The following is a 14,948-nucleotide window of genomic DNA, read 5'->3' as shown; positions in this document are numbered from 1 at the left end:
GAGTTTACACTCACGTAAACTTTGACATGAGTAGTACACTTGAGACTGTGCATACAGAAGTGGTATTAAAGTTGCAACTTACGTTTATTGCAGTGGAGATGGCCACACAGTGACAGAAATCTGGAGATGAACAAACATTATTTGCGACTGATTGCTGTACCCTTTACTACTTGCGCTGATATGAAACTTGCAGGCTGTGTGCTGCACCGAGACTCTAACTCAAGACCTTTGCTTTTCACGGCAAGTGCTCTCTCTATCAACTGAGTTACCGAAGCACGTCTCAGGAGCTGTCCTCGCAGCTTTACATCCACCAGGGTACCTCAGCTTCTACCTTCCACATTTCGCAGTTGTCCTGCTGCCAGGAAGTTTTGTATCAACGCACACTCGGCTCCACAGCGAAAATTTCGTTCTGGAAACATCCCCCAGGCCGTAGTTAAGCCTTGTCCCCGCAATATCTTTTCTTTCAGGAGTGCTAGTCTTGCAGGTTTCGTAATAGAGACTCTGAACTCTGGAAGGTAGAAGAGGAGTCACTTGCTGAAGTAATGGTGTGAGGACGGGTCATCAGTCGTGCTTGAGTAGCTTGGTCGGTAGAGCACTTACCTACAAAAGGAATAGGTCCCGAGTTCAAGTCTCAATCTGGTACATAGTTTTAACCCGCCAGGGCGTCCCAGACTGATTTGTATTTCGTCAGTCAACCTCCCTTTTTCTCAACACATACTAATCGTACACGTATGAATGAAGTACCGTTAGAAAGGTTTTTTAACCGGCTTCTGACACTGTATATCTGTTTTGCGCTATAACTTCCTATTTATGGAAAATTTAATCGAGACTTAGCTATTATAGACGAAAGGTCATCATGGATGCCTTATTACAAATACTACTTCAGTTGCTTTAAAGTGCTTATTAACTGGATAATCTGTATAGCTACAGCATTATCACAGTTAATAACCGTTACCATTAGTTATCTCTGTATCACCTGGATATAGAACTCTGATCTCAGAGCATGGAACTACGGCGTGCCTGCAGATTCTTGTCTGCATAGTCCACCATGTTGTAGTTGAGCAAAAAAATTTCCTTCCGTCTGTGCGTGATAAAGAAATTTTTACTTATTCCTGGCTTTGAACTTATTGTCAACATGCGATACAATAAGCTGATGTGGGAGCAGAATCGAAAATTATTTTCATTTTGCGCTCTCGTGAGATTTCATGGCAGTCATGTTGTAAGTTGACACTGTATATATGTTTTGCGCTATAACTTCCTATTTATGGAAAATTTAAACATAAAAGAGACTTAGCTATTATAGTGACAAGTGACAAGAAGAGAATAGAAGCTTTCGAAATGTGGTGCTAGAGAAGAATGCTGAAGATAAGGTGGGTAGATCACGTAACTAATGAGGAGGTACTGAATAGGATCGGGGAGAAGAGAAGTTTGTGGCACAACTTGACTAGAAGAAGGGATCGGTTGGTAGGACATGTTTTGAGGCATCAAGGGATCATAAATTTAGCATTGGAGGGCAGCGTGGAGGGTAAAAATCGTAGAGGGAGACCAATAGATCAATACACTAAGCAGATTTAGAAGGATGTAGGTTGCAGTAGGTACTGGGAGATGAAGCTTGCACAGGATAGAGTAGCATGGAGAGCTGCATCAAACCAGTCTCAGGACTGAAGACCACAAAAACAACAACAACATGTAAGTAGGTAAGAAACGAAATACGAACAGAAATGAAATGCGAACATCTTCGGCCGACATGCTTGGGCAGTTGGAGTTCGATACGCGCTTAGTATAGAGATCACTGGTGACCATTGCAGTAGTCCATTATCTCTGCCCTACGTTAAAACTGACTTTTCTAAATGAATAATTTTCCGAAACGACAAACATACTTCTTATTGTCGCCCTGAACTGTGATTTACTTATTGCTATATGGCCTAATGTGCCTCCATAAAACGCGTAATTAAAGTCACAAAATACAGTTAGGGGTTATTGTGGCCTTAGGGATATAACGAATAAGATGCGAACACTATCTTCTAACCTACACATTTCGCATTTATTTCCTTCTTTGTATTTCATGTGTGTTTTTCTCTTTAAACTTCTCTTGAACAACAGGTAACTGTAAATTTTACAGTCGAAAATTATACACTGCGAGCATCGGAAGTTAATGGTTATTGTTTTACGTCGTTCGGTTCATTGTTTAAGAAGTTTTCTTTTCATTTCCACAACTACCCTTTGTAATGGTAGTTGAATTACGTAACCATTACGGCACCTCACCTCAACCTCTCGATACCAGCAATATTCTGTGTTTCTGTAAAATAGTTAACATATTTCTGTGACAACATTCATTCAGATTTGATTTCATTAATGTCGAGGTACTTTGATAAATTGATACGTTTATATTGCAATGATATTATTCTTATGTGTATTCTTTCTTTTGTCACTATGTCCTTTGACGTACTTGTAACTCTGATTTTTGGGCGCGTAATCGGTTATTAGAGAGTCAAGTCTTGGTAGTCATGTTGAAAAGACGCAAATTGTAGTCAGTTTATGAAATGTGAGCTTTAACAGTGAGGACGATATTTTCAAGTATGTTTTATATTGTGAAGTGATGTTGCAACAAAAGTAATAAAAAAGAAGTGTAACTTAAATTCGGAGTGCTGATTACTTTTTTACATCACCATTGTCCTAACTTGCAAAAGTTTAATCTTCAAGAATGGCTTATGAAACACATCTATAAAACTTTTGAATATCGCAGAATAACACCTAGGCCTCTTTGCATCCGAGCTTGGAATCATCACTACCTAGATTTTCGACGATTGAGCCATGAGTTCACGAGACCAGCGTGGGAAACACGAAAAGGTAAGTGCCTAGTTTATCCATTATTTCAAGAAATGACCTTATTAACTGTGCTCTAATGACAACTGCCACATAATATAACTTTGTTGTTGCCCGAAAATGCAATATTTAGCAGCGTGAGCAACACTACGATCACAATTTTTTACCTTTGTTGTGGTAGGGTTGTTAGACCTTATTCCAGCGACTACACTTATTCAAATATTGTCATCATTTCAAACTACGAAAGTGCGGAAGTTTCGCACAGGTCCCCTGGTACTATTAAAGGACGGTCGTGCAGAGTGAAGATGGCCGCCGTACCTGGGGATAGAAGAAGTCGCGCATGCGCGCCGCCCCCTGGATGCGCCTGCGCTTGATGGTTCCAGGGGCGCCGCTGGTGGCCGGCCTGCCGGCGGCCGCGCTGCCGCCTGCGAGGGACAGCCGGCGCTGCTCGCGGTACTCGCTCAGCAGCTGCTCCACTCGCGCCTCGTCGCCCGCCCTGCGTGCCTCGATGACCTCCAGCAGGCGGGCAGTCTGCAACCGAGAGGGAGGCGGAGAAGCGTCACCAGCAAGCTACAAGGCGCCACGCAACGTTTCAAATCTTCTTCGCTCATGGAATTTACAAATGCTCTGAATAAACCTGTACTGTTTGAGAGATGGAATAGTGAAGGCAGCAGAGAATCAAACACATTGCTGTTCGAAAGTACTGCACGCCTTTGACTGCAATGATGTTCTTTTGTAAGTGACGCGTCTTCAAGCAGAAACGTAGTAATTTTTGGTGGTGGTGGTGGTACCTTTCGACAACGGATAGAAACTGTGTGATCTCACACTGCCGATTATTGACTCAGACAGTACGCTGAGTTAACTGAGATTTGGCGTTCGCTATTTCTGGTCAGAAGTATTGCTGCGTTTTTCAAACTGTTGCAATGAGGAAAAAGCGGCTTGAATGGGCCAGACTGCGCGTAAACTGAACAAAAGAGCAGCGGAGAATTGTGACAGCTGCCCTTCGTTCAGTGGTTCAGATGGCTCTGCGTACTATGGGACTAAACAGCTGAGGTCATCAGTCCCCTAGAACTTAGAACTACTTAAACCTAACTAACCTAAGGACATCACACACATCCATTCCCGAGGCAGGTTTCGAATCAGTGACCGTAGCAGTTGCGCGGTTCCGGACTGAAGCGCCTAGAACCGCTCGGCCACCTTTCGTTCATTGTACAATAAATTGTGAAGAATACGAAGTTGTGATTCGGCGCTCTCTGATGTTCACTGCACACGATGCATTCCCGGATGCACAGTGGATTTTCCAAAAGGATCTAGCTCCATGCCACATATAAAAAATGGTGAGTTTTGGCTATTCTTTCTTTGCAATACAATTTCCAAGGTTACTGCTGTTACATAGCGTCCAAATCTATCATTTCAGAATCGTTTTGTCGTGACTGAATTAGGTGTCAGAGAACTTCCTTGGCTGTGAAATCATCCAGACGTTAATCCATCTGTGAATTTGTGGCGACTGGTTGGGAAAGGGCTTCAGAAGAAAAACCCTGCAACAAAACTGGAGCTGTTGTGGATGATAGTGGAACTATTGCACCATGAAATTGACATCGGTACCAGTAGAAAATTGATCGATTCCATGCCTAAGAGTGTCAAAGCTGTTGTAAATGCCAAGGAGGCCCAAAAAATATGCAGATCATTTTAACTATGGCTAATGAATAATGCACTTGTGATGCACAATTAAATGGAAATTTCATCACAATATTTAACTTCGATATCATTAGTGACCTGGCACGTCATTGTACACATTTATGTACAGTTGGCATATTTCCTTGAATTAAAATATTAGAAACAATCTTGTACTTCATTATAATGTTCCTTCTCACTTGCACACTATTCTTTTTGAATTAATATTTGAAATTTTAAAGATGAATGGGTTTTTAGAAGTCAATTACCAAAATTCTAAACTGACATGCAACACTTCGAACAGTAGTGTAAGACGACAAGACCTAGTAAGAATCCTTGTATATGAAAGCAGATATTGAATTTAAACGTTGAAAGGCGAAACTATAAAAATCCAGTACATGAAACAACCAAATCGGAATACAAACATCTAAAAAATAAGATTGGCAGGAAGCGCAAAATGACTTGGCAGGAATGGCTAGAGGATGCATGTAAGGATTTAGAAACAACATTCATTTGGTGAAAGATATATACCGCCTACTGGAAAATTAAAGATGCCTTTGGGGTAAAGAGAAGCAGCGGCATGACTCTCAAGAGCTCTGATGGAAAACCAGTATTAAGCAAAGAAGAGAAATCTGAAAGGTGGAATGAGTATATAGAGCACTGATAGTAAACCTGGTCCCTATCGCCCGCTGGTTAGCGTTCCAGCTTTCGTGGTGGGCGGTTGGTTAAAAAAAAAATGGCTCTGAGCACTATGGGACTTAACATCTATGGTCATCAGTCCCCTAGAACTTAGAACTACTTAAACCTAACTAACCTAAGGACATCACACAACACCCAGCCATCACGAGGCAGAGAAAATCCCTGACCCCGCCGGGAATCGAACCCGGGAACCCGGGCGTGGGAAGCGAGAACGCTACCGCACGACCACGAGATGCGGGCGGACGGTTGGGGGTTAAAGATATTTGTTAGGTTTTCATTAAGTTTTTAAGGATGTATTTGGTAAGAAATAATTATTATATGCTTTAACTTCCTGCAACTCTTCTTTGTAAATTTGGTGATGCAATGTTACTTCCCTACTTTATAAATCAATATTTCTGTGACATTGGTGGGCGGTTAGAAAGTTTTACCACTCACTGTGATCCACAAGCGAGAGGTAGATAGAAAAAAATCTGAATATCCCTGATATAGAGTGTCTATACAAGGGAGATTAGCTTGAACACGATGCTATAGAAAGGGAAGAGGACATAGATGGATACAGGAGATTTGATGCTGTGAGAAAAATTCTACACAGCACTGATAGAAGTAGGTCCTAACAAGGACCCTGGAGTAGACAACATTCCGCCAGAACTAGCGATAGCCTTGTGAGAAACATTCATGACGAAACTATGCCACCTCGTGTGCGAGGTGTGTGAGACATGAGAATGAGAAATACCTGCAGACTTCTAGAAGAACAAATGTAAGAATTCCTTTGAAGCAGGTGCAGACAGGTATGAATATTACCAAACTATCAGTTTAATTTGAATATTACCAAACTACCAGTTTAATAGATAACAGTTGTAAACTACAAAATTGGAGAAACAGGTAAACGACCGAGCGAGGTGGCGCAGTGGCTAGCACACTGGACTCGCAGGACTCGCATTCGGGAGGACAACGGTTCAATCCCGAGTCCGGCCATCCTGATTTAGGTTTTCCTTGATTTCCCTAAATCGTTCCAGGTAAATGCCGGGATGGTTCCTTCGAAAAGGCACGGCCGACTTCCTTTCCTAATCCCATGAAACCGATGACCTCGCTGTCTGGTCTCCTCCACCAAAAACAACCCAACCTGACAGGCAAAAGCCGAAATTGGGGAAAATCAGCTTGGATGCCGGAGAAATGTAGGAACATACGAGGCAATACTGGCGATACGACTAATATTAGAATATGGGTTAAGGAAAGGTAAACATACGTTTATATCATGTGTAGATTGGGAAACGCTTTTGACAATGTTGACTGCAATGTAGCCATGTATGGAAGTGATACACTGACGATAAACCTTTTAGAGCAGTGAAGAGACACTTTTGAAATAGGGTGCTACCAAAGTGCGCTAAGGATTAGGTGGGTAGATCGCGTGATTAATGAGGAGGTTCTGATCAGAATGAGGAAACAAGACAACTGAGCCAGAACCTGACTAAAAGAAGGGATCAGTTGATAAGATGAATTCTGAGACATCAAGTTATCACTAATCTGTATTCAGGGAGGGAGGGGGGAGTATGGGGAGAGTAAAAAGTCGTAGAAGGAGACCAAGTTATGAATAAAGTGCGCAGATTCAGCGGAATGATGTTGATGTTGTTGTTGTTGTTGTGGTCTTCGGTCCTGAGATTGGTTTGATGCAGCTCTCCATGCTACTCTATCCTGTGCAAGCTTTTTCATCTCCTAGTACCTACTGCAACCTACATCCTTCTGAATCTGCTTAGTGTATTCATCTCTTGGTCTCCCTCTACAATTTTTACCCTCCACGCTGCCCTCCAGTATTAACTGGTGATCCCTTGATGCCTCAGAACATGTCTTACCAACAGGTCCCTTCTACTAGTCAAGTTGTGCCACAAACTCCTTTTCTCCTCAATTCTATTCAATACCTCCTCATTAGTTATGTGATCTACCCATCTAATCTTCAGCATTCTTCTGTAGCACCACATTCCGAAAGCTTCTATTCTCTTCTTGTCCAAACTATTTATCGTCCATGTTTCACTTCCATACATGGCTACACTCAATAGAAAAACTTTCAGAAACGACTTCCTGGTACATCTATACTCGATATTAACAAATTTCTCTTCTTCAGAAACGCTTTCCTTGCCATTGCCAGTCTACATTTTATATCCTCTCTACTTCGACCATCATCAGTTATTTTGCTCCCCAAATAGCAAAACTCCTTTACTACTTTAAGTGTCTCATTTCCTAATCTAATTCCCTCAGCATCACCCAATTCGACTACATTCCATTATCCTTATTCTGCTTTTGTTGATGTTCATCTTATACCCTCCTTTCAAGACACTGTCCATTCCGTTCAACTGCTTTTCCAAGTCCTTTGCTGTCTCTGACAGAATTACAATGTCATTGGCGAACCTCAAAGTTTTTATTTCTTCTCCATGGATTTTAATACCTACCCCGAATGTTTCTTTTGTTTCCTTCACTGCTTGCTCAATACACAGATTGAATAACATAGGGGAGAGGCTACAACCCTGTCTCACTCCCTACCCAACCGCCGCTTTCCCTTCATGCCCCTCGACTCTTATAACTGCAATCTGGTTTCTGCACAAATTGCAAATAGTCTTTCGCTCCCTGTATTTTACCCCTGCCACCTTCAGAATTTGAAAGAGAGTATTCCAGTCAACATTGTCAAAAGCTTTCTGTAAGTCTACAAATGCTAGAAACGTAGGCTTGCCTTTTCTTAATCTTTCTTCTAAGATAAGTCGTAGGGTCAGTATTGCCTCACGCGTTCCAACATTTCTTCCCCGAGGTCGGCTTCTACCAGTTTTTCCATCCGTCTGTAAAGAATTCGCGTTACTATTCTGCAGTTGTGGCTTATTAAACTGATAGTTCGGTAATTTTCATATCTGTCAACACCTGCTTTCTTTGGGATTGGAATTATTATGTTCTTCTTGAAGTCAAAGTATTAGGTTTCAGTAATTATTTGGAGGTGTAGAACAGATTTCATAGTCATCCTTGGTTTGTTCTGCTTTTCCGTTGCTCGTCGTTTATACTCTCAGATTTTCATTTATCAGTTACTTATGTTTTCTGGCTAGTTGCACTTCTGTGGTGTTGATTTATCGACTGGCTGTAGTTTTTAATTTGCAAAAAATAGTACTGGATACAGTGATTGATGAATCAGTGGTAGTCAAGATCCTCCATTCCTTCTACCTCTACAACGTCTTCACATCCCAAAAAGGACCACAATGATGAAAGAAAAATATTACTCACGCACTTTGCAATATCTAACCGAAGTTTTCATGGTGCCAATTATGCTGACGTTATCTGTCAGAACTATGAAATGAAATGATCGTATGGCACTGTTTGCCGGGAGGCCCCTTGCGGGGGAGTTCGGCCGCCGTATTCCAAGTCCTTTTTAGTCGACGCCACTTCGGCGACTTGCAGGTCAATGATAGTGAAAGTGATGATGGACACACAACACCCAGTCCGCTGCCGGGAATCGAACCCGGACCTCCTGCGTGGTAGGCGGAAACGCTACCGCTACGCTACGGAGGCGGACGTTAGAACTACTATAAAAAAACTAACAGGGGCAATTTCTGCTGATAAATCTTCTCTTTTTTTCTTTGTCCCACGCTCGTTACATTTCATCTGTGTAGATCTTGCCAGTGATGGTAGTCTGTCTTCTGTTTCTTATTCTGAGTGGGGATGTTGCCTGCTTGCATATTTCACAGGAAACTTACTTCTGACATTGGTTTCCTTAACAGCTATATTAACAATTGCACGAGCTTTAGAAGAAAATTTTCGTGAATCATTCACGCGCCCATCGCACCCTCATAGTAATCTAGAAACATACGAGAACTCTTCCACCTCGTTCCCCATATTCATGATTTTTTAATTGATTAAAGCTAAAAGAACCGTCTTCTGACGATAAAAATCATACTCCAGTGTGTGCATACACTGTACCGGTATTTCTTAAAAAACTGTTAGTACAGCAGCTATTATACTTCAGCTACAAAAGTGAATTTGTCCGATAATATTTTGCAAGACTCACCTAACTGAGGATTGGACGATTTATTACGTTTATGTTGCATGAACTTCGTTAAGTCAGTCAGAGTTAAAATGGCGACTCAGCTGTATTTATGAAAATGATTTCAGAACAGCGTGTTCTATTCTGCTCTACAGCGCATCACAATGCCCACATACTCCAGACGCACACTAAGGTACAGTGCATACATGAAGGTTTTTTGAACCTATATTAGACACTGCGAGTCCCATGTCATTCACATATGGAACAAGAAACCAAATGTGATTAGGTCCCCTTCCGAATACTAATACCTCGTATCTTACTTTCATGACCCTATGCGAAACACTTTTAGTAACAGAACTGCTGCACGTATCTGTAACATCGGTCTACACCGAGGCGACTAAAGTCATGGGATAGCGATATGCACATATAGAAATCGCGGTAGTATCGCGTTCACAAGATATAAAAGGGCAGTGCGTTGGCGACGCTGTCATTTGTACTCACATGATTCATGTGAAATGGGTTCCGACGTAATTATGGCCGCAGGAAGGGAATCAACAGACTTTGAGCGCAGAATAGTATTTGAAACTAGACACATGGGACGTTTCATTTCGGAAATCGATAGGGAATTCAATATTTCGAGATCCACAATGTCAAGAGTGTGCCGAGAATACCAAATTTCAGGCATTACTTCTCATCCCGGACAACGCACTGGCCGACTGCCTCACTTAACGACCGAGACCAGCGCCGTTTGCGTTGAGTTGTCAGTGCTAACAGACAAGCAACAGTGCGCGAAATAACAGCAGAGATCAATGTGGGATTTAGGATGAACGTAACCGTTACAACAGTGCGGCGAAACGTGGCGTTAATGGGCTATGGGAGCAGACAATCGACGCTAGTGCCTTCGATAACACCACAACATGGCCTGCAGCGCCTCTCCTGGCCACGTGACCATATCGGTTGAACCGCAGACGACTGGAAGACCGTGGCCTGGTCAGGTAATTCCTGATTTCAGTTGGTAAGAAATTGGTAGGGTTCGATTGAGGCGCAGACCCTACAAAGCCATGGACCCAATTTGTCAACAAGACACTATACAAGCTAGTAGTGGCTCCATAATGGTGTGGGCAGTGGTTACGTGGACAATTAAACCGATCGTTGACAGGAAATGGTTATGTTCGGTACTTTAAGACCACTTGGAGCCATTCATGGACTTCGTGTTTCCAGACATGTCACCGGGCCGCAATTATTCGCGATTGGTTTGAAAAACATTGTGGACGTTCGAGCGAATGTTTTGGCCACCCAGATCGCCCGACATGAATCGTGTCGACCATTTATGGGGCATAATCGAGAGGACTCTTCGTGCAACACTTTCACAACTATGGACGGCTATACAGGCAGCATGGCTCAGTATTTCTACAGGGGACTTCCAACGACTTGCTGATTCCATGCCAGGTCGATCTGCTGCACTACGCCGGGCGAAAGGAGGATCGAGACGATATTATGAGGTATTCCACGACTTGTCACCTCAGTGTATACTGACTGATGGAAAGTAGCATATCACTAAATTCTTTCGATCCACTTGTTAACGACACTTAAACATAAGAGTCCTCCAAGTCAATGCGTAGATACTACTAGAGCACTGGTAGTCAACCTGGTCACTACCGCCCACTAATCGGCATACCAGCTTCCATGGTGAGCGGTAGGCACAAGGGGGTTTTAAAAACGTTTTTATTACGTTTTCATACTATTATTACATGCTTTAACTTACTTTTGCTCTGCTCTATAAACTTTATAAAGCACAGTTAGTTCCCTGCTTTATAAATCACCGCTACTGTGTAACCGGTAGGTGGCTAAAAATTTTTACTACTAACACAGATACAGAAGTGGACAGTAGTTAAGACAGATGGACTAGAAGTGTACTAAGAGTCTTCTACACAATTTCCGTAACAGAAGAACGGAACTTTCGTAAAATTTACGTCTTCCTATCACCTACCCTATTACTGATTTCACGGATCTGTTCCATAATATTCATTTAGGATTTACATGATGTAACAGGCATACAGAACATTTGTCGCCTCCTTCATGGACGGCTGTGTAATGTTTACAACCGTACAAGGCGGTCATGCGGCCACTGAAGTAAGCCAAGGCTTTGCAGTTATGTGTATGTGTGGCAGTCGGTTGCATGGTATCAGTGCGGTAAGATGGTTTGGTGTGGAGGCGTTGGAAATTAGCTGTCGCCTTAGGATGCGCCCGTGACCACACTGATGGTGAAGTTCCACGGTTGCCCATTTAACTACCAAGGGAAACGGTATGGATCACAGTTGCACCTAAATCTGCACAACAGACGGGCAATACAACATCGAAATTATACTCTGGGCCACTCAAGGCGTTTAATGTGGTCAAAAGTGTGCAGTTTTTATCATTTTTCGAAGTAATGTGGTCTAAAGAGTTCCTTTTTATCTTTTTTAAATGATGCATCGAGTGTACCGTCGGCCAAGTCAGGCGTTTAATCCGCATGTCAGGGCGAGGACGCTTCTGTGATATTTTGAGGGGCGTCTCTGTACCGCTACGACGCGACGAGCACTCCCGAGCAGCCGCGAGGCGCGTATCCGGTCGAGAGCAGGCTTGCACACCGGGTAGTAGGCCTACAGGGGCATGGCGCGGCAGCGTCGAGCGCACAGAGTGCAAAGCCGAGGGATGAAACGCTAGTCACGTTACGCGATATTGTCAAATTTTGGTGCACCAGCAACTTCAGTCTTACTCGTCATCTTGTACTAGTATTCGAGGCGTGTTGTTCATTGACTGATGTAAATAAAAACTATTTGTAGTTTCCAAAGTGTTGTACGATTTTAAATGTAAGTTGTATGTGAATAAACGAATATGCCAAGATGTATCTTTGCTTTTCCGGACGGGCTGGAGTTGAGCTGCGAATAAAGAGCAGAATCTAGTTTGCACACGGAGATAGATCTAGGTTATTCATAAGGCGGTGGCGGGGCACGCTAGCTCTGCATCTACATGATAATCCTGCAATTCTCTGCCTGCAGAGGGTCCATCGAACCATCTTCTAGCTATTTCTCTACCGTTCCACACTCTAAAAGCGTGAGAGAAAAACGAAAACTTAAACGTTTCTGTGCAAGCTCCGATTTCTCTTATTTTATTACGACGATCATTCCTCCCTAAGCAGGTGGGCGGCAACAAAATAATTCCACACTCTGAGAGCAAATTTGGTGATCGAATTTTAATGAGAAGATCCCGCTGCAAAACGCCTTTGTTTTAATGATTGCCACCCCCAATAGACGTATCATATCCGTTGCGTTCTCTCGGCTATTTCGAGCTTAAGCACTGTCCATCAGTCTGTGCCATGGCGATGTTCCTGCCAATCAGATATGAGAAATGTTACCAGATTTGGAGGGATGTTAGCAGATATAAAGAACTGTTATGATTTGAAACTGCAGATGTGGACTTTTTAGATTCAAAATTTTAAGCCAGTACGTGATGAGACACGTGTAGGAGCACTGACTTCCCCAAAACGTGCGGAAACGCTTCTGGATTCCAGGCTGGCGTGGTCGAGGTTCGGAGTTGGTAGGAAAACAATATACAAAACAGTGAAAGATGTTATGGATCACATAGCTTTAAAAGCTTGGATTCGATTCCCGGCCAAAATGCAGGAAATTAACACGGCTACGCTAGAATAGCAAAAAATATTTCGACTGCCAACTGTTGTTCGGGTTTTGGCTTTCACCCGAACAGAAATTAGAAAAGTAGCATTACATGGCGATGAATACATCAGTCGCATGTACTAACGTGCAGGTCATCGTAGATGCTGATGAGAAATTTATTAGCATAAACGCTTGGTACCGTGCATTATGCTAGAATATGGAGACGTAGCAAAATTAGAAACCAAATTTCATGGCACAGCGAAGATTCTTGCTTTCTTGGCGATTCAGAGCCGCGGCGCTCCTTAGCTCTCAGGGGAAAAAAAAGTGTTGCCAGGTGCCTTTCTTTCAAGCAAATGATTTAAAATCAGTATTACACGTTTTTAACAGGGTAGGAACTGGAGCTTTTATGGCCAATTACGAGTCACCATTCCTATACCAAAATATTAGTCGCTGTGCTGTATTGTACAACATCTCTTTCAGTATCATTTGGAGGACAGGAAAGATGCGGACGCGGAGGCGGAGGAAGAGGAAGACGAAGAAAATGAGAGTCCTGATAAAGACGAGACACAGATGCGGTAGCAAATGCTCAGATTTCTTTAGGTATTTTTCTTGGTTTAGTTAGCCGCGCGGTCTTAGGCGCCTTGTCACGGTCCGCGCGCCTTTCCCCGTCGGAGGTTCGAGTCCTCCACCTCGGGCATGGGTGTGTTGTTCTTAGCGTAAGTAAGATTAAGTTAGATTAAACAGTGTGTAACCTTAGGGAGCGATGACCTCAGCAGTTTGGTCCTATAAGATCTTACCACAAATTTCCAAATATTTTCGATTTAATTGTGTACTATTAACATGTACTATGTTGCATATAAGCAATGTAATTTTTGTTAAGTCACATAACTACACGAGAGCAAAAAAAGTACAAATTGCATTTTTTCTTTCTTTCAGAAAATAAAGAAAGGAATGAAACTCTCATGGTAATACAAAACGTGTAACAATTCAATCTTTTGTTTCATACTAATAAATAGTTTCAGGAATTTGTCCTCTGCAATTTTCATCTAGATTTCTCTTTTTGTTTTCTATTTGAAGATTCTGTAATTCCAAAAGTCTTTATTTTCATTTCTATGGCAGTCTTTAGCAGCGTTTGATACGTACTTGACACCTACAGAACTATCTCCTGGAACCTTTCTGAAAACGGGACCATCTTCCTTAGAGAACAATACCAAAAAATGCTTTTCCAATCTTTAAATTTAATCGGCTTATTTCCCTTTTTCTGATCGATTTTCATATTTATTTAACTCTTCATATCAGTCAACAGTTTATTAATCTGTGCAACACGGTACTATTTGCCGGTTCTTTGAGGGTATCCCTGAACAATAGTTTCCATGCATCCTCGTTTTATGACACTATCTTCGGTATTCTAGGTTTTTGTAGCACGGTCGTGTGCTTAGATATCAAACTAAAAGCGCTTTGTTAACTGAGGTCTAATTGGCATCTTCACTTTCACTGGAAGACATGTCGATAACTGGCTCGTAACTAGCACGACCTGAGCGTCGCTATCTTCTACATGCATCTAACGTTTTGTATGAATATAATGGGTGGAGAAAGTAGGGGTGGGGTGAGACACAAAAGAACGGCGGCTTGTCAGGAACAGGCGACAGCTGACGCACAGTGAACAACAAGATGTATCTTGAAACTTTCTGGCAGATTAAAACTGTGTGCCGGACCGAGACTCGAACTCGGAACCTTTGCCTTTCGCGGGCAAGTGGTCTACCAACTGAGCTACCCAAGCACGACTCACGCCCCGTCCTCACAGCTTTACTTCTGCCAGTACCTCGCCTCCTACCTTCCAAACTTTACAGAAGATGTATCTTGTCCTAGGGTTATATCTATCCTGTAGAATACACTTGCATTTCCCGACTGAAGAGGATAAAGCCATCTAGACTTAAACTTCTTATTCGCTTCACAAATAATCGGCGCTAAATCTAGCCCCTAAAGACTACTAAGTAGACTATGTTTTATTCACGTCTCTCATTGTATCGTGGGAACCATGACAGATACAGATAAACACGATATACCCATTTAGAGAG

At 42.5% G+C, this 14,948-nt stretch overlaps 1 protein-coding gene across 1 annotated transcript in view; it reads right to left on the bottom strand.

Annotated features, from left to right (window-relative positions):
* Positions 1-3,175, bottom strand: part of LOC124716989 — a 229,569-nt gene extending 226,394 nt beyond the window's left edge. The window contains exon 1 of the mRNA XM_047243616.1: positions 3,145-3,175. Coding sequence (XP_047099572.1) covers positions 3,145-3,168 — 24 coding nt within the window. The 5' untranslated portion in view covers positions 3,169-3,175. The remainder of the gene's footprint in view (positions 1-3,144) is intronic.
* Positions 3,176-14,948: the final 11,773 nt, after the last annotated feature.

This window comes from Schistocerca piceifrons, chromosome 1, assembly GCF_021461385.2.
Source record: "Schistocerca piceifrons isolate TAMUIC-IGC-003096 chromosome 1, iqSchPice1.1, whole genome shotgun sequence".
Lineage (NCBI taxonomy): Eukaryota > Metazoa > Arthropoda > Insecta > Orthoptera > Acrididae > Schistocerca > Schistocerca piceifrons.
The sequence above is the reverse complement of the archived record's forward strand: the minus strand, read 5'-3'. Positions and strand labels throughout refer to the sequence as shown.